We start from the raw sequence: 25,164 nt of genomic DNA on the forward strand, positions 1-25,164 counted from the left end.
AAAAATTTTTAAAACAGTTTTTCTCGGTTACTTTTAAATCGATTTAGCTGAAAATTGGTACACACACTAAGTACAACATTTAAAAGGGCGTGACATATAGTTGTACCCAAAATTTTCCAAAAAATTCTCCGACAAGAAGGAAAATTTTGGAAAAATTTTGATCTGAAAATTTGTGTACATACTCCTTGAACAACGACAAACATCGTTCTGTATAGACATTTCGGAAATTTTTTTGAAAATTTTGGACTCATTATTTTTGTCCGACAAGTGATCCAATATGCATTACACATGTAAAAAAAACAGTACAAAATAAAAATGACATATGTGGTACGAAATAAAAAAAACTCCAGGAAATTGACATCTTCGGTGCATATGCCCCGTGAAAATTGTTCGACAAGGTTACCACATTATTGTAAAAAGGTTTTATGGTAGATTCTGTTAAAATTAGCCATGTGGTAATAAATTTAGTATTTTCATAAATTTAACATATGTGGTGTGTCCGACGCGTTATATGGCTAAATATTTTTGTCCGACAAAATTGTTTTCGCTGTTTATATGATAAAAACCATTGATTAAAATAAAATGACCAATGTGGTTATAAATTTTTTCTTGCATAAAATTGACAACTTCATGACAGCTTGACAGACAACGCCCCACTACCATAATGTGCCAAGCTCCACATTTGTCCGGCTCCACCCATATAAAAATTAAAAAAAGTTTCGACGGTGTGGTGACAAATAATAATTTTATATGTGGGCCCAAGTACTATTAGATAAATCTCAAGAACAGAAAAAGTAGGGACAATAAAAAGGGCAGCAATAAAATAATCAGTTAGTTAATAAAAATATTTATTATATTAAATATATTCTCACTCTGAAGTGTAATAGTAAATCTAATATAGATTTACTTTACCGAAGTACTTGTGTTAAACATTTTTAAAATCGTTTGTGTCTTGCTTTTCAGATTCTGATGATAATACGGAATAAATGGACTCTAAGGACTTTCGTACCTAAAACAAAAAACATTTTTAAACATACATAGTAAATAAAGGATAATTCATTTAGAGGTATTCTCCAATCTATTGTCAAATTTATAGTAGGCTGCCCGTTTTGCAGATACATACATCAACACGCAGAAATGTTGCAGAGCACCTACACTGAGCTCAAACATCACGAAAGGCACTAAAATTCAGGAAAGCTTCCTTGAAACAGTACAATATGAATCAACCACCAGAGTATTGTCTCTTTCCCAGATTTAAGAGATTGACCAATCTCTAGATTATAAACCGTGGAAACCTATGAATAGGATAAGAACAGGGGGTCGTTCCAGTAAAATCAAACATGGCAAAATGGAGGAAAATAGACCAGGATAATATGAACAAAACACAAAATAATTACCAGAGAACGGCAGTTTTCGCCAGTGGCTCACACCCACACACCCCTACACGCGACACTATAAACACGAAATTTTCGATTTTATAAATCTGACTGAATTGAAAATTGGGCCAACTTTCATCTTAAAGTTCATGGAAAGACTGACCCATTCATATGTCAACCATCCATTTTGGTCCAAGGGTGTGGATTTTACGGCCCTTCGTATTTAGGGTCTGTGTTTCGTTCTCGTCCCCAAAAATTCCCAAAAACTTCAAAAATTTAAGTCCGACCTTTGCGGCTTCTAATAGTACTGAACATTACCTTTCCAACGCATGTCTAATTTTGAAAATCGGTTATACCATTCAAATGTTACCGAGCTCAGAAATCTGACTCAATTTCTAATTAAAAAAGGGAAAATGTTTGTGGATAATATGTATATGTGACTGGAAAAGTTAAACCGATCTGAATTTTTTTTTCTGTGTTTGAAGAGGGTGTCAAGGCCGATTCAAAACTGGTGTAGTTTGTGACTTTTGACCACGCATAAGCCAGCTATAGGACTTGGTAGGTAAAAAACGGCATATTTTTGGGGGTATATATCTTCGGTTCAAGAAGAGACAGGAGAACCGCAAATACACCAAATCAATATAGCCCAATAAATGACCGTTTTGGAGTGTAATTTCCGGGGGCAACTCCGAATTGCATGAAAATTTGGATTTAGGTTCTACTTACCCTCCACTTGTGCCACACAAAGTTGAATTTGTGTCGTTGGTTGCTTTTACTTGGGGGGTGACATTTACCCCTTCTCGGGGGGTGAAAAATGGGTCTTTAAAATAAGGCCGGAAATGGATAAATTGACTTATTTTAAGCACCGTTTGTTCTATAAGTTTTTTACGTAAGTCAATACTTTTCGAGTTATTCGCGATTTAAAATGTTGATTTTTCGACAAAAAGACTACGTTTTCAGACCGTTTTGCCCAAATAACTCAAAAAGTAAATATTTTATCGAAAAAAATATTTTTAGCAAAGTGTAGCCTATAAAAAAACGAAAACAATGGTGTACCAGTAGAGTCTACAAATTGAGTAGAAGCAAAGTTGTAGCTCATGAAAAATACGTTATTATTCGTCTAATTCCAAATCGAATAATTCAACGCGAAATCACCAAAGAAAGAAGAGTTGTTCGGGAAAACCTTATTAACATTTTTAAAGTATCGAAAAAAGCTTATTATTTGTTTTTTACAAAAATTTACAGCATCAAAAATAAACGAGTTACACTGAAAAAAAGTATGTCCCTTTTTTGTAAAAAAAATCGTGAAAACCTCCCCCTATTTAGCACCCTAAATGAAATTAATCGTTTGGCTTTACCATCTATTTTAACTGTATGTGTATTGTTTATATGATCTGTAAGTTTGATTGGTTTGAAGTACTTATTTTTGAAAAAATTTGGTTTTATAATAAAAAAAAATTTCTAAAAATTTTTGAAAAATTTCATTTTTTCAAAATAACTTAAAAAGTATTAGTGCTAAGAAAATCTTAAAAAGTAAAAAAATGTAGGTTTTGCTATTATAAATATGCTAGTTTCATTTTGTGTCTCCGTAAGACAAAAATTGGTTAAGATATGGCTGTTCAAAATTTGCATACACTCGTGATTAGTGACCCGTTCAAGCTTTCTCAATTATAACCCTTTCAAAAATAAACACTTTAAACCGGTGAGACTGACAGATCATATAAAAAATAGATAGGTAAGTAAATTGTTTGTAAAGCGGTAGCGATTAATTTCATTTGAGGAGCTAAACACGGCGAGATTTTCATGATTTTTTACAAAAAAAAAAAGACGGCCAACTTTATTTTGAGCGTAACTCGCTTATTTTTAATGCTAAACCTTTTGTTAACAATTAAAACAAAGCTTTTTATAAACACTTTAAAAAAGTTTAAATGGGTTTTTCCCGAAAAGTGCTTAATTTTTCGGTGATTTAACCTTGAAATATTCGATTTGAAATTAGACGAATAAGAACGTATTTTTCATGAGCTAAAACTTTGTTTTTATTTGATTGATAGACTTTAACGATACACCATTTTTTTGGGTTTTCTATAAGCTACACTTTTGCTAAGGATATTTTTTTCGATAAAATATTTACTTTTTGAGTTATTTGTGAAAAACCGTCTGAAAACGTAGTTCTTTTGTCGAAAAATCAACATTTTCAATGGCAAATAACTCGAAAAGTATTGATTTAGGTAAAAAACTTTATAGAACAAAAGTTGCTTAAAATCAGTCAATTTATCAATTTCCGGTCTTATCTTGAACGTATGTTTTTTCACCACCGAGAAGGGGTGACTGTCACCCCCCAAGTAAAAGCAACCAACGGCACAATTTCAACTTTGAAGTGGAGGGTAAGTAGAACCTAAATCCAAATTTTCATGCAATTCGGAGTTGCCCCTGAAAATTACACGGTATCGCTGAATTTCCCGTTCATTTACTGGGCTAATAGTGTTGAGTTAAGATTTCAAATGGTGTGTAGTGTGTAAGCCGTCAGGATCAGACATACACACGGCTCAGTATAGCCAAAAAACTGAAAAACTAAACTTTGAAAATTTTGGTTTTTCGACAATTACTCAAAATTTCAACCTACGAATTGCGCCAATAACTGAGCGTTTGTAGAAGGACCCTAGACGAATCTAACGGTGTGTATCAGACACTGGTAGTCCAAGTAATGAAGCTTAAAATAGGACAAAACCTCGCAATTTTTACAGAATGGATCGATTTGGTTAAAAATTTGAGAATAAGGAGTGGATAGTCCAAGAATCAAAATCTATATGAGGCCGAAAGGCGCTTTTACCATGGGGGTGGTTGCCACCCCATGTCGAGAGTGGAAATTTTTTATTTTATTTTGAGCGCAAAAGTTGGTAAAAACGTTAATTCTAAGCAAAAAACGTTATATACATTTTTTTGATAAAATTAATAGTTTTCGATTTATTCCCTATCGAAAATGTTAATTTTATATCGAAAAAATCAGTGTTTTTAATCAGTTTTCTGCTAATAGAGAGATATCGAAACCCTAAGTTAAAAGTTCCTTTATTACAGGATCTTTTAATAAAGGACAAATACAGGATATGTCTAATGAGAGTTATCGAAACGCAGTTTTAAGGAATCTCTTATTTTGACAAATGACACATTAAATATTTTTGTAAATATAAAAATAACTTATAAAATTCTATTTGTTGATAAAAACATAAATATAAGTGAAGTTAGACGCCTTTCTTTTCTTGTTTCTTCACATAATTTGACAAATTTGTCACATTTTTGACACGTTACGTCAAAATAAAGGATCCTTTATTAAAAGATTTTTGTCCTCTATTTTTCCTTAAATACGGGCGGCCTGTATTTTATTACAGGACAAAAATAAAGGACGTGATACTGCGCTTGCATATATGTCAAAATAAAGGATCTTTTATTAAAGGACGTTGTTAAATAGGGTTTCGATATCTCTCTAATAACTCAAAAAGTTCTCGTTTTATCAAAACAGCTTTACTTCACAAAAATGTACATTTTGAAAAAATAAACAAAACTGTTTTTTAAATTTCTTTAAGACCAATAGTAATCGAGCTATACTTTATTATTAAGCTCTTCTTCGTCAAATGCTAAATATTGTAGTTTCAAAGTCAAAAGACGGGAAAACTATGCATTTTTCGAAGATAACTTGTTTAAACTAATTTAAAGTATTTAAAAAGATCTATCTCCAGAAATATAAAAATAGTCTCTAACTTAAAAATTAAGTGACTATAATAAAATGAAAGTCAGCCCTATCCTTTTTGGCGAAAAGTGATCGGAAACTTCCCCCTACTCACCACCCTGATTAAAATTATTTATTGATCTTGTTTGGTCTTCTTTATTTATATATTATTAATAGGTTATAGATGTTTGTGTGTGTGTGTGTGGAGAGAAAGAGATGGCATTAGACAAAGCGTCTTTTTGCCACAGAATTTTGTTATAGATATGTTTAAATTTTTATCTTAGAATCATTTATAAACTTGATTAAGATATTAAATATAGATTTGTCAGAATAAGATAAAAGATTGCTGATGCTAACTGGAAGGCTAATGTTAAGGTTAATTAAACCTAAATATAAGTTTTGAGTCTGATCCCTGTGATTAAGACAATCCAAGAATACATGGTTCAGATCCCCGATGGACTCATAGTTACACGGACAGAAGGGAGTTTCATAGATTCCAATCCTATGTAGATGCTCTGGAAAAAGGCCATGGTTAAGTTTTAGCCGGGTTATTAATGAGGAATGTACTTTGTTATAATTGTAGTTAAAATGAGGTATACATTTGGGTAATAATGGGTGAATAGAAAAGTAATGATTTCTTGATGTCTGCTGAACATCTTCGTATTTGGACCTCCATCTTTCCCTGCCAACACTTCTGATAACAGAAAATAGGTCTTTGAAGTTGAAAATGTTTGTGATTTCTGGTATCTCGGATGTATTTTTTGCCATTCCGTCCACTATTTCGTTTCCAACCACTCCGCTATGTCCTTTAACCCACAGTAAAGTAACTGTTTTTTTAGTGGATTTTAGATTATGTAATGTTTTTTTGATATCAAGAATACTGGAGTTTTGGAAATTATCTAATGGATGGCTACAAATAGCTTGTAGTACTGCCTGAGAGTCTGAGACTACTACAACGTTCTCGCAATAATTAGAAGCACACCAAGTTAGTGCTTTCTGTATGGCAGCAGCCTCGGCTGTAAAAATAGAACAGCAATCCGGAATTCGGTATTTTTCTGCATAATTGTTGTTTGAAACAAAAAATGCGAAACCAGTACTTTCATCTGTTTTTGATCCATCTGTATAAATTACTGTTAAATTTTTGCCTAATTTGTTTAGTATGGATTTAAATATAAGATTTGTTAAAGTTGGCAAGTCTGAATAAGATGGCATTATAATGGTTGGTTTGTCTATCAGAACTTCAAAGTCATGTTCGAAAATAGGAAATTTTGGTAGCTGTGAAATATAAGGTTGGTAAAGATTCGTATCGATAAAAGATTCTGTAAGAGGAGGCGAATTTTTAATCCTCCAGTAAGAATTTGTTAAATTTTCTGTCGAAAGCAGACCTATTTTGTGAACCATAGTTGTATTAAACGTTCTGTATTTTATTAGACATTTGTTTGCTAATATTTGCATACGTATGTATAAAGGTGGTTCTTGAGCTTCTGCTAGAACTGCATGACTTGGTGAGGACATCATAGCTCCTAGACAGATTTTTATAGATTTATACTGTATTCTGTCTAGTGTTAAAAGATTTGTTTTGCAAGTAGAACCATAAAGAATACAGCCATAATCTAGAATGGATCGTATGTAGGATCTATAAAACATTAAGGAAATATATTGGTCTGCACCCCAACTTTTTTTGGAAACGAAACGCAGAAGGTTAATTCCACGCTCTGACCTTTGTTTCACATTTTTTATATGGCTAGACCACAAGAGTTTTTTATCTAGGATCATGCCCAGATACTTATACTCTTCTTCTAAGGGAAAAGCATAATCACCTATATGGCATTTGCCTCTGATTTTTTGTCTACGTCTTGTAAAACATACAATCGAAGACTTATCTTTTGATATGCTAAATCCCATGTTTTTAACCCACCTATCTATATTCCTAAAGTTACGTTTTAGATTAAACATACAATCATCGTAGGATTTATGGCTGGTATATAAACATATATCATCGGCATACTGTATTATTTTACATTTGTCATCTATCAGGTCATGCAGATCTGCAGTGTAAACATTAAATAACAAAGGGCTTAGAATTGAGCCTTGTGGAAGACCGTTATATAATATTCTTGGACCGTGTAATACATTATTATGGTCACGTAAATATATTTTTCTGTTAACATACAAATTTAATATATTTACAGATAATCTTTTATCGATACCACATGCCACCATTTTTGAATATAATATATCCAAATCAACCACGTCATACGCACCCTTTAAATCTATAAACAAACATAGCATAAATTCGTTCTTTGAGAAGCAAAGTTGAATATCCGAAACTAAATGTATGAGAGCATCAATTGTGCCTCGTCCTCTACGAAATCCATACTGTGAATAGGGAAAAGCTGCTTTACTTTCTAAAAGATGTTCTACTCTCAATTTTATTAGTCTTTCAAGAGATTTTGTTACACATGATAATAAGGAGATGGGCCTATAAGATGATGGAAGTTCTGGATTTTTGTTGAATTTAAGTATAGGACATATGACTATATTTTTTAAAGTGTCGCAATATTCTTGTTTCAACCACCAATTATTAAAGATTTGTAAGAGAATGTGTTTAGCATTTAATGGCAATTTGTCCAATATTTTATAGGTAAAACCATCTAAACCAGGTGCTGTATTTCTGCTTTTTTTAAGAGCAAACTCTAGTTCTGAAAAAGTAAAAGGTTTTGACATGTGATCTATGTTAGTATTAAAACGAAAAATGTCTATGTTATTATCAGCAATATTACCTGGGGCAGATGAAGGTGCAAGTTGATCTAGTAATTTATTAATGAGATCTTCAGAAAGTTGTGGTTTCTTATTGTATTGATTATTGTTGGAAAATGATCTTACAGTTCTCCAAATTTTTGAGAGAGGAGTACTTTTGTTCAAGCTATTTAAAAAATGAATCCAGCTACATTTTTTTTTTCATTTTAAATAACCGTCTGGTTTGGGCTGCAATGTTTTTATAAATTATGTAATTATTATAGTTACTTTGCATTCGGTATGCTTTTAAAGCTTCTGATCGTTTTTTTATTATATGTGTACATTCCTCATCCCACCAATAGGGCCTTGGGGTTGAAGGAGTAAAGGGTTTCTTTATGGGCATAGATTTAGAGGCGACAATGGAAATAGTTTGAAAAAGTTGAGCTGTCTGCTCATCGTTTGAAAGATCATCGGTTGTTGAAAAGGTAGAAAGTTGATTCTCTAAATATGTATGGAACAGTTTCCAGTCAGCGCGGGATTCATTCCATTTGGTTGATGGATTAATAAGAAAAGAAGAAGGATTAATTTTAAGTTCTATTTTAATAGGAAAATGATCGGATCCCAGTGTGTCAGAGTGTACTGACTAGTTTATACGGTTTGTTAATGTAGCTGATGTGATAGTCAAATCAACGGCAGACTGATTCCCACTTGGACCGATTCTAGTAGGTGTTCCCTCATTTTGAAAGACTAGTTCGAGAAAATCCATACTTTCGACTAAAGTTCTACCATTACGGTCATCCGGGATCGGACCCCACATGCAATGGTGGGCATTAAAATCACCACAAAAAACTGTTTTATTAAAATCAAATTGTTTGAATAAATGTATCCAATCTGTTTTATCTACTCTGATGTCAGGAGGTCTATATATAGACACAAAAGATATATTAATTTTATTAAGTAAGACTGCACACACTTCTATTCCACTATTAAAATTATAGTTAATATTTATTATTTGATAATCAATGCTCTTTAATATGAAAATACCTACGCCACCATATCCGCTGTCACGACATTTTGAAACAAAATTATATCCTTTTAATTTAAAATCCATTTGGCTTTTCAACCAAGTTTCGGATAAAATAATAATATCTACATGAAAATTATTAATATAATTTACAAGATTATCCCTATTGCTAACTAAAGATCTACAATTCCATTGTAAAATATTTAATAATGATTGACTAGGCTGATTGTGTTTATCCATTTGGAAGTTAGTGACTGCTGTCATTAAGACTAGTCCCTATATTATCCGTTTCTGTGTTAGTACCTGTATCTTCTAGATTATTAGAAATAAGTTTTCTTAATTCATTTTCTAAATTGCATATGGGTTGAGATTGATTAGTAGTATCTATGAGTTGGTTTATATGAGATGTCACAAGTAATATAAGTTTCTCTTTATAGTCAATAAATTCGTCCCTGTAAGGATTAGGGATTATCGGATTAGATTTAGGGGTGGGTCTTTTGCTAGTTGAGGCAGAGGAATGGGGTAGAATTGGAGGAGAAGTTGCTTTACGTTTATTAGCTGTATTTGTTGTGTTACTAAATCTTTTTGCCGGATTATTTAATGTGAAATTAGAGGTATTGTTAGTTGGGTTAGGTAAGCTTGGAAAATTAGTAATGTTATTTAAAATAGCAAATCTATTATTAGTAGTTATTTTTGCGTAGTTCGGGTTGTTATGTAGTTGCTCTGCTTCTTTGAAATTTCTATTTTCTGTTGCCATTATTGTCTTGATTTTTCTCTGTTTCTCGTATATTGGACACTTTCTTGACAACGAGGTGTGCTCGTTAGTTTTACAATATATGCATAGATTATTTCCACTACAATTTTCTTCTGTATGAGAAGTGTCTGTACATTTTTTACATTTACTCTCCTTGGATTTACATAATCTAGAGCTGTGTCCGTACATAAGACATTTGTAGCATTGCACCACTGGATGCACGTAAGGATCAACTACGAAGTTACATAAGTTAATTATTATGTTTTGGGGAACTTCATTGCCCAAAAATTCTACAATAATTATTTGTCTTGGTACTAATTGAGTAGTACCGTCGCTGTTGGTTATTTTTCTTTGCATTCTTTGTACATTCACCACCTGCTTTTCAGAAATGATTGCGTCTTTCAGGTAATCCTCCGAAAAGAACGTGTCAACCATTCTGACTACGCCCTTTCTGTGCGTGTAAAATTTAGGGATATATGCTATTAGATCGTTTTTAATTATCAATTCATGATTAATTAATTTATTTGCTGCAGAATAAGTTTTTAATATGACTTTTACCCTACTAATACCTACCGTTTTTATGTCTACTACATCATGTTTTATTAAAGGATCATTTAACAAAAAAGAACCGACCCTGATTGGAAATAATCTTCCAATACTAGAATTTTTATGTTCAATATAAACAAAGAATGGTGCCTGGTCATCAGATTTATACCTATTATCAAAATCGATTAAATTATTTACAGACCTGTTGTTATCCATATTAGTTTTTTTAGAGTTGTTTTGGTCAGGCGGTTCGCCAGAACCTATTGACTCTGCTTCCATATTTACCTAGTTTTTGTTGAAAAACTTTATGACTCTAATATATCAGTTTATTAGCACTAATTAAATAAATTCACAAAATATCACAATAGCAATTATTTTGAAAACACCGAAGACAATAATATTGGAGCGACCTTCACTCTATGATTGTCGAAACGATACTGGGTTATAGATGTTTAACTGGCTTAAGAATGATTATTATTTAGAAAAATAGAGTTAATAGCGAATAACGAATTTTTGTATTTTGGTAAAAAATGCCATTTTCTTCAGAATAGAAAGATTAGCATCAGACATACGAAAAAATGATTAAATGTAAAATTATAGCTTATTTAATTTCCAATAAAGTGGTTTGCAAAAGTTTTTTCTACGGCACAAATTGGGTGAGCCATTGACAATTAAAACTTATAATAACGTGCAAAAACCACCTTTACCAACCCTTTCAAAGTCACCTCTTTTTGTGATTGAGGATTTTAAAAGGATTTATTATTAATAGCCTTATAGAGCTTGTAAAAACTTACAAAATTCTTTTTTACCAAACTTTTTACAATAAAAAATAAAAAGTTACGGTTAAACAATCAATATATTTTTTTGAAAAAAAAAAAGGAGAAATCCAATTGGAAGCATATTAATGTAAGTTGGAGGTGTTTTTAGTCTTTGGCCTTATTTATTCTTCTTTATTTATATATTGTTAATAGATTCCGGAAGTTTGACTGACTCAAAACGATTAGTTTTTAAATAACTGGAGTTAAAAGCGAATAATGATTTTTTGTAGTTTGGTAAAAAATACCATTTTCTTCAGAATAGAAAGATTAGCATTAGAGATTCGCAAAAATGTTTAAATATGAAATTGTAGGTTATTTAATTCTCAAGAACTTGGTTTGAAAAAAATTTTTCTACGGCAAAAATTGAGTGAATCGTAAATGAGTATACCATCGAAAAACATTGATTTCTTCGATATAAAACTAACACTTTCGTTAGCGAATAAATCGAAAACTATTAATTATATCAAAAAAATGTATAGGACATTTTTTGCTTAAAATGAACGATTTTATCGACTTTTGCGGTCAACATATAATAAAAAATTTCCACTCACGAGATGGGGTGGCAACCACCCCCATGGTAAAAGCGCCTTTTGGCATGATATAGATTTTGATCCTGATATAGATTTTGATATAGATTTCAAGCAAATAGATCCATTCTGTAAAAATTGTGAGGTGAAAAGCTTCGGTTGCTGGGCTATGGATCGAAATTACATGAATGCCTAGTCCAGACACAATAAATTAAATATAATAAATCCGACTTACCGATGATACATGTTTTATATTTTCTTCCGCAAAATTGTGGATTGATCCAAATGATTTCGCTAACATCTCGGGATTTTTTTCAAAAAACTGCTTCAGTTCCTTATAATACATCTTTTCTGATTCGTTTGGAGTTTCATAAGAATATAGATTGTATACTTTGACTATGCGATGCAACAAGACTGCTGCTGATAAGAAAAGAAGAACAATCAGAATAATCGCAGCGTAGTAAAGAATGAAATGCGTTGTGCGTTCTTTTGATATTCGAGTGTTAATTCCAGGTTTCTTTGTTACCGAAGTTAACAGGTTTGTGTTCTTCGGGTTTGTGTTCTTTGTAGGTACCGGATCTAAAAAGTATCATTCAGTAAGTACATTTACTTATTTAATAAATAATAGTCTTTTTTCCTACATATTTTAATACCACCTATCACTCTATCGTAAAAAATGTGTAGGGACGTCATCCAATCTTGAACATTTTTTTACAATGAGATGTTCCCCCATCAGGTTGATAGCATATTTCTTGTGTTCCATCAAGAAAACCTATGTTTAAAAATTGTACATATCTTTCTGGATTCATGCCATATCGAAAAAAGTATGCAGTTGTGGTTTGCATGGTTTAAATTTATTTCATTTTACAGTTTTTGCAGTTGTGCTTTTACTGTCAGACTCCACACGGCCATCCTGAGTCTAAAGTTGAATCTTCTGACAAGGGAAGATAAAAATTATAAATAAAAATGGAGTTAAAAACTGGAGATGCAGAGAATCTATGTACGCTAGTATGGAAGCTGCGATGCCTATATCGAGCTGCAACAGCGATGGAGGAGATTGCCATATAAAGTTTAACAAAATAAGAATTAAATTTTTAACTTCAAGCAGCCTAGCCAAATTAAGATTTAATAAAAAACAACGAAGCTGAAGCTGATGATATAACTTTACAATTAATATGTAAAAGGAGCTGAAGCTGAAGGAGCTTGTCTATCTCCCACTCTCTTTAATATATATCTTGACCAATCCTTACAGAGATGGACAAAAGCAGTAAAACCGATGGGACTGAAACTGGGAGACGAGCTGTTATAGCCCAAGATCAAGATGACTTAAGCTATATAATACGGAAGCTAAATGAACATTACCAACAGGCAATATTAGTAATAAATATGGACAAGTCAGAATACTTCATAGTGGGAAACGAAGACATTGAAAACCTACCATTTAAAGAAGGACATATTGTTGGTGTGAAACAATGCAAATATTTGGGAGCTATATTTAACAAACGAGGAAATAGTGAAGATGAAATACAACACAGAATCAATAAAGGTAGAAGCATCACTAGATCCCTCAATTCAATTTTATGGGACAAAGACATCAGGAAGAAAACAAAGAGAAGAATATATGAAATCTACGGTGCAGAAGTTTGGGACATAAGTGCAAGAAATAAAAAGAAGCTACTTAGCACAGAAATGGACTTTTTGAGGAGAAGTTGTCAGGTCTCAAGATTAGAACATGTAAGAAATGAAACAATTAGAGAACATATGAAGATGGAAAAAACTATAATAGACGATATTGAAAGGAGACAGCTGACATGGTTCGGTCACGTTAACAGAATGAATGAGACTCGCTGGCCGAGAAAAATATTAGAGTGGGTCCCACCGGAGAGAAGAAAAAGAGGACGACCACGGAGAAGCTGGAGGGACAATATTCAGGAGGCAATGGACTCGAGGCAATTAGATGAAGATATCTGTTACGATAGAAAAAGTTGGACGCTGGGTATGGAGAGGCGGCCACAGCCGTAGAAATCCATTACATTTATACAGGGTGTAACAAAAATACAGGTCATAAATTTAATCACATATTCTGGGACCAAAAATAGTTCGATTGAACCTAACTTACCTTAGTACAAATGTGCTCATAAAAAAAGTTACAGCCCTTTGAAATTACAAATTGAAAATCGATTTTTCCAATATATCGAAAACTATTAGAGATCTTTTATTGAAAATAGACATGTGACATTTTTATGATAGTAGTATCTTAAGAAAAAATTATAGTGAAATTTGGATACCCCATAAAAATTTTATGGGGGTTTTGTTCCTTAAACTCCCCCAAACTTTTGTGTACGTTCCAATTTAATTATCATTGTAGTACCATTAGTTAAACACAATATTTTAAAAACTTTTTTGCCTCCTAGTACTTTTTCGAAAAGTCAGTTTTTATCGAGATATTTTGAATATTTTTCAAATCCACCACATATTTGTATATGGCTAAGTACGATTATAGAGACTTGGTAATGATATGAAAATTTATTTATGATTTACATTTTTAGGTATATTTTGAACCATTTTAAAAAAGAAGTAACATCTCGATAAAAAGTGCCTTCTAGAAAAAATACAAAGAGGCAAAAAAGTTTTAAAAATACTGTGTTTAAGTAATGGTACCACAGTAAAAGTTTGATTGGAACATACACAAACATTTGGGGGGTTTAAAGGAACAAAACCCCCATACAATTTTTATATTAACATATTAAAAAAGAAGCCGCAACTCGATAAAAACTGCCTTATCGGAAAAATACTAAGAGGCAAAAAAGTTTTAGAAATATTGAATTAAACTAATGGTACCACAAAAATAATTTAATTGGAACGTATACAAAAGTTTGGGGGGTTTAAGGGAACAAAACCCCCATAAAATTTTATGGGGTGCACAAATTTCACTATAATTCTTTTTTAAGATGTTCATGCCACATGTCCATTTTCAATAAAAAATCTCTAATAGTTTTCGATATATTCGAAAAAATCGATTTTCATTTTGTAACTTCAAAGGGCTGTAACTTTTTTTATGTGCATATTTGTACTAAGGTAAATTAGGTTCATTCGAACTATTTTTGGTCTCAGAATATGTGATTTAATTTATGACCTGTATTTTCGTTACACCCTGTATAAAAGGAGCTGAAAATGCAAGAGTATTAGTATCAGCAGAGCGGAAGCAACTAAATAAAGACACAGAAAAAAGTATATTGAGATCAATGAGAGCACAAATTAAGAAACACAAAGAAATACACCATCTGAAGGACGAAAATACTGTTCAACCGGACGTTATTGAACTCTTGAAAATCCAGAAAAATGCAGCAGAAATAAGACTGATAGATAATAATAATAAATACGAAGACATTAAATTAGACCCTACTAAAGTAAATAAAAATAATAGTATATTATAATACAGAGAAAGATATACAAAATCCCTTAAAACTACTTGGGTACTAGGTGGTCCAGTCCGGGGGTCGGCTTTTATGGCGTATTCGTATTTAGCGACACCAAAGACCGGCTACTAATCTATTTGCATGCAATCAAGGTCGAAAACCTTCGAAACTCCAGACGTGCTTAGTAGTGACGTGCTTAGTAGTGACTGTGGGCACCAAGTGCTCCAGGGGTCAGTTCTGATGGCATATTCGTGTTCTGTCACCCCAAAATCCCCAAATGTAATCTATTTGCATCACTTTAGTGCCAAAATCACTCAAACCTCCAAAATATTACTGCTGTAATCCCAAAGCCGCGTTAGCGGTATAAAACTGTTATTATATAAAATGCAACTATGCATGTCCATCCATTTTTCTATAGAAGACTTATTTCCCGATGTCATCCTGAACACAATGCAAAAAGTGGCAAGTCTCTAGGGACTGTATTTAAAAACCGATTTATTTAGGTGTTATTGTTTTTCTGTTAAGTTAATACATCAAATAAATTTTATGTTTGATAAAAAATTTAATTTTTAAATAAAATAAAAAAAGCTTTCTTACCAGTCACACTAGTTTTATGAGCGATTTCTACTTGTTTGCACACTATGTCAGTTTCTTCGATAATTTCTTCTTCAGATGAACACATGCTATAGTCAGAGTCCTAAAATACAAAAAAAGTTTTTTATCCACTATTTTCGTTTTTAGTTTTAAACAAATATATTTTGAAACTATTTTGAAAAAGCTATGTAAAGCTATATCAAAACATTATATTAGACTTGCACTGATAAATCGTATGTATTATAATATACTGACATGTATTTTATCATTAAAATGACACATTATGTAATAAAATGACAAAGATTGTAATAAATATGACAGTAGTCATATCGCACCTTTAGGAAAACACTGACGTTAGTGCCAATTTTTCACAAATTGAGTTATTGTGCGGTCAGTGAGGGAATATGGCTAAGAATTCCATCCTACTGCTTCAATTTGCCTGATATTTTCACTGAGTAGTTAATATCTCAAGAGGAAACGGCTATAGAACCTAATTTTAAGCAAAAACAGTTCTATAATTTTTTTTAAAAGCTCAACACCTTTTGAGTTTTTCGTGGTAGAAAATTTGCCATTTTTATTGGAAAATGACACCTTTTCGAACGGTTTTTTGCGAATACCTTAAAAATTAAACATGTAACGAAAAAAACTAAACTTACGTGCATAGAAATCGGCCCACTTAAAAATTTGGTCATTTTTGATGACTCGTATTTCCTAAACCTGTCGGCCGATTTAAGTGATTTCTTGAACATGTTATAGCCCGATTCTTTAGCAATGCCACTGTAATAATATTGTTGCTAGACAGATAAATTTTCATTGTATAGCGGGTGTACCAATCAAACTGTGTTTTTTTCCTCAAAGTTCGCATCATCCTGTGGAATATTCTAGTATATATAAAATACTGAAATTAAAACCCTACTGCCGCTGGTTTTCTTAACATTCTGTTTTTTTATTCATTCGTTTATGTCGGATAATAAAAAAGTTAGGTACTTTAACAACTAGACATGTTCTTCATCAATACACGGTGTCTCTAAATAAGTGCGACAAACTTTAAGGGGTAATTCTGCATGAAAAACTAATGACAGTTAATTTGATAAACGTTTGTCCGCAAATGTTTTGTTTCCGAGATACGTAATGTTGCTTTATTTATTGCTTTAAAACCAGTTGACATATAAAAATGAAATTTGGTAGGTTTTAAGACATAGTTACTGCGGATTTTTTGACATAAAACCAAGAATTTAATATTCACCATTGGCGCGCATACGGGTAATATGTCCGATCATATTACCCGTATGTACGCCAATGGTAAATATTAAATTCTTAGTTTTGTGTCAAAAATCCACAATAACTATCTCTTAAAACCTACCAAATTTCATTTTCATATCTCAACTGATTTTAAAGCAATAAATAAATCGTCAGTTTGTAAGAAAAAATTCAACATCCCGTATCTAGGAAAACGAAACATTTGCGGACATACGTTTATAAAGCCAACTGTCATTATTTTTTCATGCAGAATTACCCCTTAAAGTTTGTCGCATTTATTTAGAAACACCGTGTATTGATGAAGAACATGTCTAGTTGTTAAAGTACCTAACTTTTTTATTATCCAACATAAACGAATGAATCAAAAAACAGAATGTTAAGAAAATCTGAGGTTATAGTTGGTTTTTAATTTCAGTATTTTATAAATGCTACAATATTCAACAGGGTGATGCGAACTTTCAGAAAAAAACACAGTTTGATTTGTACACCCGGTATACAATGAGAATTTACCTGTTTAGCAACAATATTATTACAGTGGTATTGTTAAAGAATCGGGCTATAACATGTTCAAAAATTCACTTAATTCGGCCGACAGGTTTAGAAAATATGAGACATCAAAAATGACCGAATTTTTTAGTGGGCCGATTTCTATGCACGTATGTAAGATATAAAATATTTTTGTAACGTATAAAAATTAAAAAGATTCTTTTCTTTTATAAATCTTGTAGTTATAATACAAAAACCGATAATTGTAGATGAAAAAAAAAAGTTTTTTGGTGCATGCTCAAATCGGTGTATTTAACTTAAAATAACAAGGAAATGGTCGATATTAGGGGTATGTATAATGCTACAAATACCTTTTGTACTGCTTGAAAATACCTTTAAAATAAGCACTGTTAAATGTCGATTACATTCAAACTAAGCTAGATATGGTGCAAAAAATTTGATAAATAATGTTTTTAAGAAAAAATGAGAAGTATATTTAACCTCTCATCCACCAGAAATTAAATTCATAATTTTCTTTCTACAGTACCTTTTAGTATAGTGTTATTTCTATGTTCAAAATGTTGGACGGGTTTAAAATAAATGGTTTAAAAAAAATAAGATCAAATTATAGAGCGCATTTTTAATTTTTCTTCCTTTTTATCCATGTAACTTGAAAATGATAAGAGATACGAAAAAACAGATACAGTACAAAAATATAGGATTTTGTTTTGTGTTTAATTACTGCATCTCTTTATTATTTTCGAGTGACATGGAGAAAAAGGAATATTTTTAGAAAATTTAAAAATTCGCTTTATAATTTGATCTTATTTTTTTAAACCATGCATTTCAAACCCGTCCGACCTTTTTTAACATAGAAATTACAGTATAATAAAATGTATTGTAGAAGTAAAACGATGTATTTAAACTTGGTATATGAGGGGTTAAACGTACTTTGTATTTTATCTTAAAATATATTATTCATCGATTTTTTAATGGTAATCCTGTATTTTAATTGTATTTTTACCCAATTATCAGTTGCAGAATTCAATATTTTTGATTTTGCAGTATATGACTCAGCTATTGTCTTTTTTAAACTATCAAGTTTAAGTTGTTTTAAACATCAAGTACCTCAGCGCGGTAAAGTTCCAACGAGAATGGTTCCCTTCGTACTCCAATCAGAATAAACAGGTAAATCAAAAATGAATAACCATTTTCAATTTCGTTGCAAAACGAAAATACAGCCGCACCATATTCTAGTCCAATCAGAGAGTGCAACAAGCACCTCTACCGGCTTCGAAACTTATTAGTCTTCCATCAGGAGGCACATACGCTGCTCTCCCTGATCCAACCAAAACAAACCCCGGCGTGCATTCCCGGATTGCAACGAACGAAATTGCATAAATGCCCTAGCGGCAACTGCTAGCAAAAGACTAAGTTTTTACTCTAATGGCATATAAAACAACATAATGTTACTATACATTCCACCAGACTGAAATCAATGGGAAACTTCTCTGGTTACACCTCCGAGGCTTCTACAATTTGAAAGCCATTTCGTTCGTTGCAATCCGGGACTGCACGCCGGGGTTTGTTTGATCAGGGAGAGCAGCATATATGCCTCCTGACGAGAGACTAATAAGTTTCGAAACCGGTAGAGGTGCTTGCTGCACTCTCTGATTGGACTAGAATAAGGTGCGGCTGTATTTTCGTTTTGCAACGAAATTGAAAATGGTTATTCATTTTTGATTTACATGTTTATTCTGATTGGAGTACGAAGGGAACCACTCTCGTTGGAACTTTACCGCGCTGAGCAGATGGGACGTGAATTATAAATTGTAAAATTCCCTCATCTTCCTTAGTCTCAGCATCCGTATGGCTTGGAAACTGTAGAAGCCTCGGAGGTGTAACCAGATAAGTTTCCCATTGCTTTTAGTCTGGTGGGATGTAGAGTACCATTATGTTGTTTTATATGCCATTAGAGTGAAAACTTAGTCTTTTTCTTGGTTCCTTCAGGTTCAAATCCTTTAAAAATTGTGTTAATATTTGATGCAGATTTAGGTTAGATTCAATATGAGTGGTTGGTATCTTACCACGCTTCTAACAACACTTCCACTCGACCTAGGGGATCTGTTGTGGCTCTTGTGTTGTTTTATCAAAGTTTACTAGAAATTATGTTAAGAGGAAACAGTAGCGATCAACAGGTAGCGAAAACGCGTTCCAAGATTGCGACTGTAATTTTGAATATGTTTTCGAGATATTTGGCATACGTATTCGTAATATAATAAAGTATGGCGGTACAGAGCCCAATTTGAAAAATATATTAATATGTGGAAATTACTCTGTAATTAAATACAATATTAAAAAAACGAGCCTGTACCCCCATTAAGAAGAACAAAAAAATACACTTTCTTCAAATAAACTTTTTTATCCGATGCCTAGATTTTGTGTCATTTTGGAACTACTAAAATTTTTTATTTCATTAGTAGTTCCAAAATGACACAAAATCTAGACATCGGATAAAAAAGTTTATTTGAAGAAAGTGTATTTTTTTTGTTCTTCTTAATGGCGGTACAGGCTCGTTTTTTTAATATTGTATTTAATTACAGAGTAATTTCCACATATTAATATATTTTTCAAATTGGGCTATGTACCGCCCAATATATGCAATATACGCAAAATGGGAGTACAGCAATGGGAAATAGCTGCTCAGGACCGACAACAATGGAGGGAAATAGTAAACGCGGCCAAGACTCACATAGAGTTGTAGAGCCAAATGATGATGATGATGCTATGTACCGCCATCCTTTATTATATTACGAATACGTGTGCCAAATATCTCGAAAAAATATTCAAAATTACAGCCGCAATCTTGGAACGCGTTTTGGCTACCTGTTGATCGCTACTGTGTCACCTTAAGGAAAACTTACCCTATCATATGAGTCCAAAGATATAGTTTCCGCACGTTTGGCTTGGTTCCAGACTTCCATTATAAACGCTAACGTCCTATCTCTGGACAAGAAACTGGAAAAAGTATGTTTGCCCTCTGCCGTTTGTATTCCTATGGCATTGGGAATTATTTTTGCTGTCTTTTCCTTTGTAATCTCTTCAATACTAAGCAAAGGAATTAAAAGCTAAAACCAAAATATAACTTTAAGGTAATTCTGAACGATTTACAATGAAAACATAAAATTAATATTGAATAATTCATTACGGACTTTCCCACATAACTTATTTTTTTATGAAGCTTCGTTTTTCATCATTTTTTCAAATATTGAAACTTGGTTAAGGAAGAAACTTATTGGAGAGGGCAAAACTGTCATGGGACTTTAGCATTCCGCATTATTGGCATGATTCGACGTCGAATTGCAGGAAAGACAGCCTCAATGGTGAAGAAGAAAGTGCTCTTTCACCATAACAACGCACCGGCTCACACCTCCGCTTTCGCCATGGCCAAACTAGTCGATTTGCGTTACGAATTACTGTCCCATCCACCGTATTCTCCAGATCTGGCCCTGTGCGACTTACTTTGATTTCAAAACTTAAGAGAGTCACTCGCCGAGTGAGGAAAGAAAGAAATTTAAGCCGAATGAAAGTTCATCGCCGCCACGGAGGCCTATTTTGCAAACCTCGAGAAAACGTATTTTTTATGAGTTAAAGAAGTTAAATAATCGCTGGATCAAGTGTATCGAAGTAAAAGGAGAGTAAGTTCAGAAATAAATCTCCACTTTTCCAAAATCTTCGTTTTTTGTATACAGGATGATTGATTAGTAGGGTAAAGCTCAATAGCTCCGCTATAGTAATAGATAGCAATAAAAATTAATAACAAAAATTTTAGCCACCTTCGAGCTTCACATTACAAAATTAGTTAGAATGTTACAGGGTGTTCGATAACACAGTGGCAGACCTAACTTATGTTTTTTTTTTAAATAGAACACCCTATATTTTATTTTATATTCGAGATCCTGTTAACTTCTTCATCACAAAAATATAAAAGTTTGTAATGTTATACGGGGTATTTACAAAGTTATAACCAATTTTGTATGAAAATCGTAACAAGTTCAACTCCCTGTTTAAATAAAAATAAGCGCAACAGCAATGGTTTAATAATGCCATATTTTTTTATTTATTGTCAAAATTTTTAAGAATTATTGATATTGCTAATTTTCTTTATATCAAATACAGGATGAGTCAAAACGCAAGTACATTATTTTCTCAGTAATGTTAAAAGGAACACCCTGTATTTTATATCATTATTGAAAAGTAAAATTAACGTACTTTAATTTTTACAGTTGAGTCCGCGAATCTTTACCCGTGCGTCATCATGTAAAGCATACGAAATAAGTCGATAATAAGTCGAAAATTGAAATTTACTAAACGCAACAGCAAGTCGCTTACTGTCACTTGCTGATACGTTTAGTAAATTTCAATTTCCGACTTATCATCGACTTATTTCGTATGCTTTACATGATAACGCACGGGTAAAGATTCGCGGACTCAACTGTACATAACATTCCCTATGCCCAAATTTATTAGTTTTCGAGATATTTTAATTTTTCACAGCAAATTATTTTAGGTGTTTAAATTTATCTAAATTTTAAGTAAGCCATGACTGAATTGACAATTGAAGATTACCGATTATCAATCCGGTAATCAATGTAATACTGTAACAAATAAAGAAATAAAAATAATTTATTAGTAATACATTTTACAAACAAAAACACAACCACTACATGCAACATTTTTGAAACAATTATAAACTATCTTTTTATGTAAATGCAACAAATAAACAAAGAAAATTAGTAATAAATTTTACAAAAAAACACACCAACACAAAATACAATATTTTGTGAAGACAATTAAACACTACTTTTGTATGTAAATATAACAATGTAACAAATAAAGACGAAACATAATTTACCAGTAATACATTTTGCAAAAAAAACATATTTGAAAAAATTAGAAGCTACTTTTAATAAAATATTTTTAATATTTAATTACATAAGGTGTTCAAAATTACCTCCTAACACATTTATGTACGCCTAAAAACGATCATTGAATGAGCTACTTACTCTACGGAGCATTTGTAAATTATCACATCGAAATACACTTTGTATTCTATTTTTCATCTCATCCCTTGTTGTTGGAGGTATTTTATAAACTTCATTATTAACGTAACCCCAAAAAAATCAGTCCAGTTTATTAAATTCTGGTGATTTGGGTGGCCACGCTACTGGTCCATTGAAAAATAAAAATATCTCAAAAACTAATAAATTTAGACATAGGAAATGTTATCTTAAAATTAAAGTACGGTAATGGTGCTTTTCAATAGTGACATAAAATACAGGGTGTTCCATTTACAATTACTGAGAAAATAATGTACTTGCGTTTTGACTCACCCTGTATTTGATATAAAGAAAATTAGCAATATCGACCATTCTTGAAAATTTTGACAATACGTTAAAAAATATGGCACTAATAAACCATTGTTGTTTTGCTTATTTTTATTTATATAGGGAGTTGAACTTGTTACGATTTTCATATAAAATTGGTTATAACTTTGTAAATACCCTGTATAACATAACAAACCTTTATATTTTTGTGATGGAGAAGTTAACAGAATTTCGAATTTAAAATAAAATACATAAGTTTGGTCTGCCACTGTGTTATCGAACACCCTGTAACATTCTAACTAATTTTGTAATGTGAAGCTCAAAGGTGGCTAAAATTTTTGTTATTAACTTTTATCGCTATCTATTACTATAGCGGAGCTATTGAGCTTTACCCTACTAATCAATCACCCTGTATAGGCTAAGTACTTATCGGACTGTCCGTAGTATAAAAAATAAAATACTAGTAATTTACGTAACATGTTCCGAAAGTGATATTTTCTGCAAGTTCTGGAATCCTGCGAGTCTCGTAAAATCACTTTTGGATCATGTTACGTACCATATTTTTTCTGCGGCCGTTTTGTATGTTAAAAAGAATATATGGATAAACTTTAGTTATGAACTTTTATAAACACTTTAAAATTACTCTCGTGAATTCAACATTAGAAAAATCTACTTATGAATATGTATTAATAACACAATTATAACAATTATTTACATTGATATTTAGTTTCCCTAATCTCATCTGGAATCATTTCGGCTTCACTTTCACTGCTGATTTCTATTTCTTGCAATTGAAAAACGAAAAACTGAGCGAAAACTAAACACACACGAATCTTAAATGACAAGCGTTGTCATAATAAAATACAAAGTGGATGTTATTGTCAAAGCCGTTACCTAGCTACCCAAAATCGTACCGAAAATAAAAAAAGCGTCCCGAAAGTAAAAAAATTAGTCCCGAAAGTAGCTACTTTCGGTACGAGTTGTGTAAAATGTTTCGATTTTATAAATCGTACCGAAAGTTTTGTTTTCGGGACGGCTGCAGAAAAATTATTAAATGATTTCATAACTTTAGGCAGATTTATTTGCTTACTTTAGTAACATATCCAAATATGTTTGAATGAAATGCCAAATAGTTCTTTGTGACATAAAGGTAACCCTGTCTTAGGAAATCAATGACTAATGCACAAGGATATCTTCGCAATACTTCTTCTTCGACGACATTGGGAAAATGTCTTAAATACGTCACTTTTTTATTTCTTTTGCTAGGTGCATCTCCCACTGATTCATCATATCTACAATTAAAATATGAAGAAAAGTGTAAACATAGATAGATTACAGACGAAACCGATAAGATGCTGTTAAGAACATATTATTAATAATAACAAAATCAATTTTTGTACGAAGCATTACAACAATTATTACTTATATTAGTAGAGTACAAACACTTTTATCTTGATTCTTATGATTTCATTATCAATATAGCCTAATAAAATTTAAAAAAATCAAAAATCAAAATGTAATTCCGTAAAGGTTGTAATAAATTTTATATCAAAGTTTAGGTGAATACAATATTATATTAAGTATGGAGAACGGTAAGGGTTTTATACCGATCGAAGACAATTGTTTGGAGGAGGAGCGAAGCGACGACTCCAATTATTGTCTGAGATCGGTTACCCTTAACGTTCGACATGCTTTATAACGTTTTTTGCACGATTGATACCATTATAAATTATAAAATTAAACATTTTCGTCATATTGACTAGTTTCATTCATTTTATCAAGATAGATACTTTGGTTGTTAGGTAGTAACTAGGGTGCATAACAACAATGGAGAATTGAGTTTTTATTTAGTTGTCAATAATTTTAAGTACAATTTTGATTATTATAAATTAAAATATGAGCGAAAGTGAATTTAAAGAAATTGAACGGGCTTGGGAAGAAGGGTGTTCCGCAATTATTCCCGAAAAATCCAAAATCCAAAATTGTTGCAATTTGTTTACACAGAACACGTAGCATCTCAGAGGTCTTCGCCGCAAGAATAATCTTCAGTGTCTCAAATCTGGATCACTAGGCAAATTTATAATCTTGAAATAATAGTCCCTAGCCCTCTAAGTTGAGGTTGATTCTCCAAGGCTCCTGATTTCTCAGAAGAAAAAAACGAAATCTCATGAAAGTAACAAACAGATGTTTTTAACCAATTATAAACAAAACAACAGAAAGTTATAGATTGACATATTGGATAAATTAGTACTATAAGAAGTACAGAGAAATAACTTCAGTTCTTTCAAAAGCTGTTAAAAAATGTATAAACTTACTCATTGTTTTCACTTCTACTTTCACTGCTTTTACTTTTTCGGTTATACATATTGTTAATAATTAAAAACCGTTATAGCGAATATTGTATTTATTACTGCATCTAAACAGCGTTTATATTCCACTTGGATTATTATAAAATATAAGTATGTTATCGTAGGTACCTACCTATTGACTTTTGATAAAACTAAAAATTA

The 25,164-nt window shown here is 31.9% G+C and overlaps 1 protein-coding gene across 1 annotated transcript; it reads right to left on the reverse strand.

Moving 5' to 3' along the window:
* Nucleotides 1-831: 831 nt before the first annotated feature.
* On the reverse strand, nucleotides 832-25,164 carry LOC126889866 (protein Aster-B-like). Its single transcript, XM_050658551.1, has 6 exons — nucleotides 24,970-25,164; nucleotides 23,745-23,946; nucleotides 20,192-20,395; nucleotides 15,525-15,624; nucleotides 11,744-12,087; nucleotides 832-1,009 (listed from the first exon to the last, which is right to left on the reverse strand). Exons 1-6 carry the CDS (start codon nucleotides 25,017-25,019, stop codon nucleotides 926-928), a joined length of 984 nt encoding a protein of 327 aa, XP_050514508.1. The 5' UTR covers nucleotides 25,020-25,164; the 3' UTR covers nucleotides 832-925.

The sequence above is a fragment of the Diabrotica virgifera genome, chromosome 8 (genome assembly GCF_917563875.1).
Source record: "Diabrotica virgifera virgifera chromosome 8, PGI_DIABVI_V3a".
NCBI classification, from domain to species: Eukaryota; Metazoa; Arthropoda; class Insecta; order Coleoptera; family Chrysomelidae; genus Diabrotica; species Diabrotica virgifera.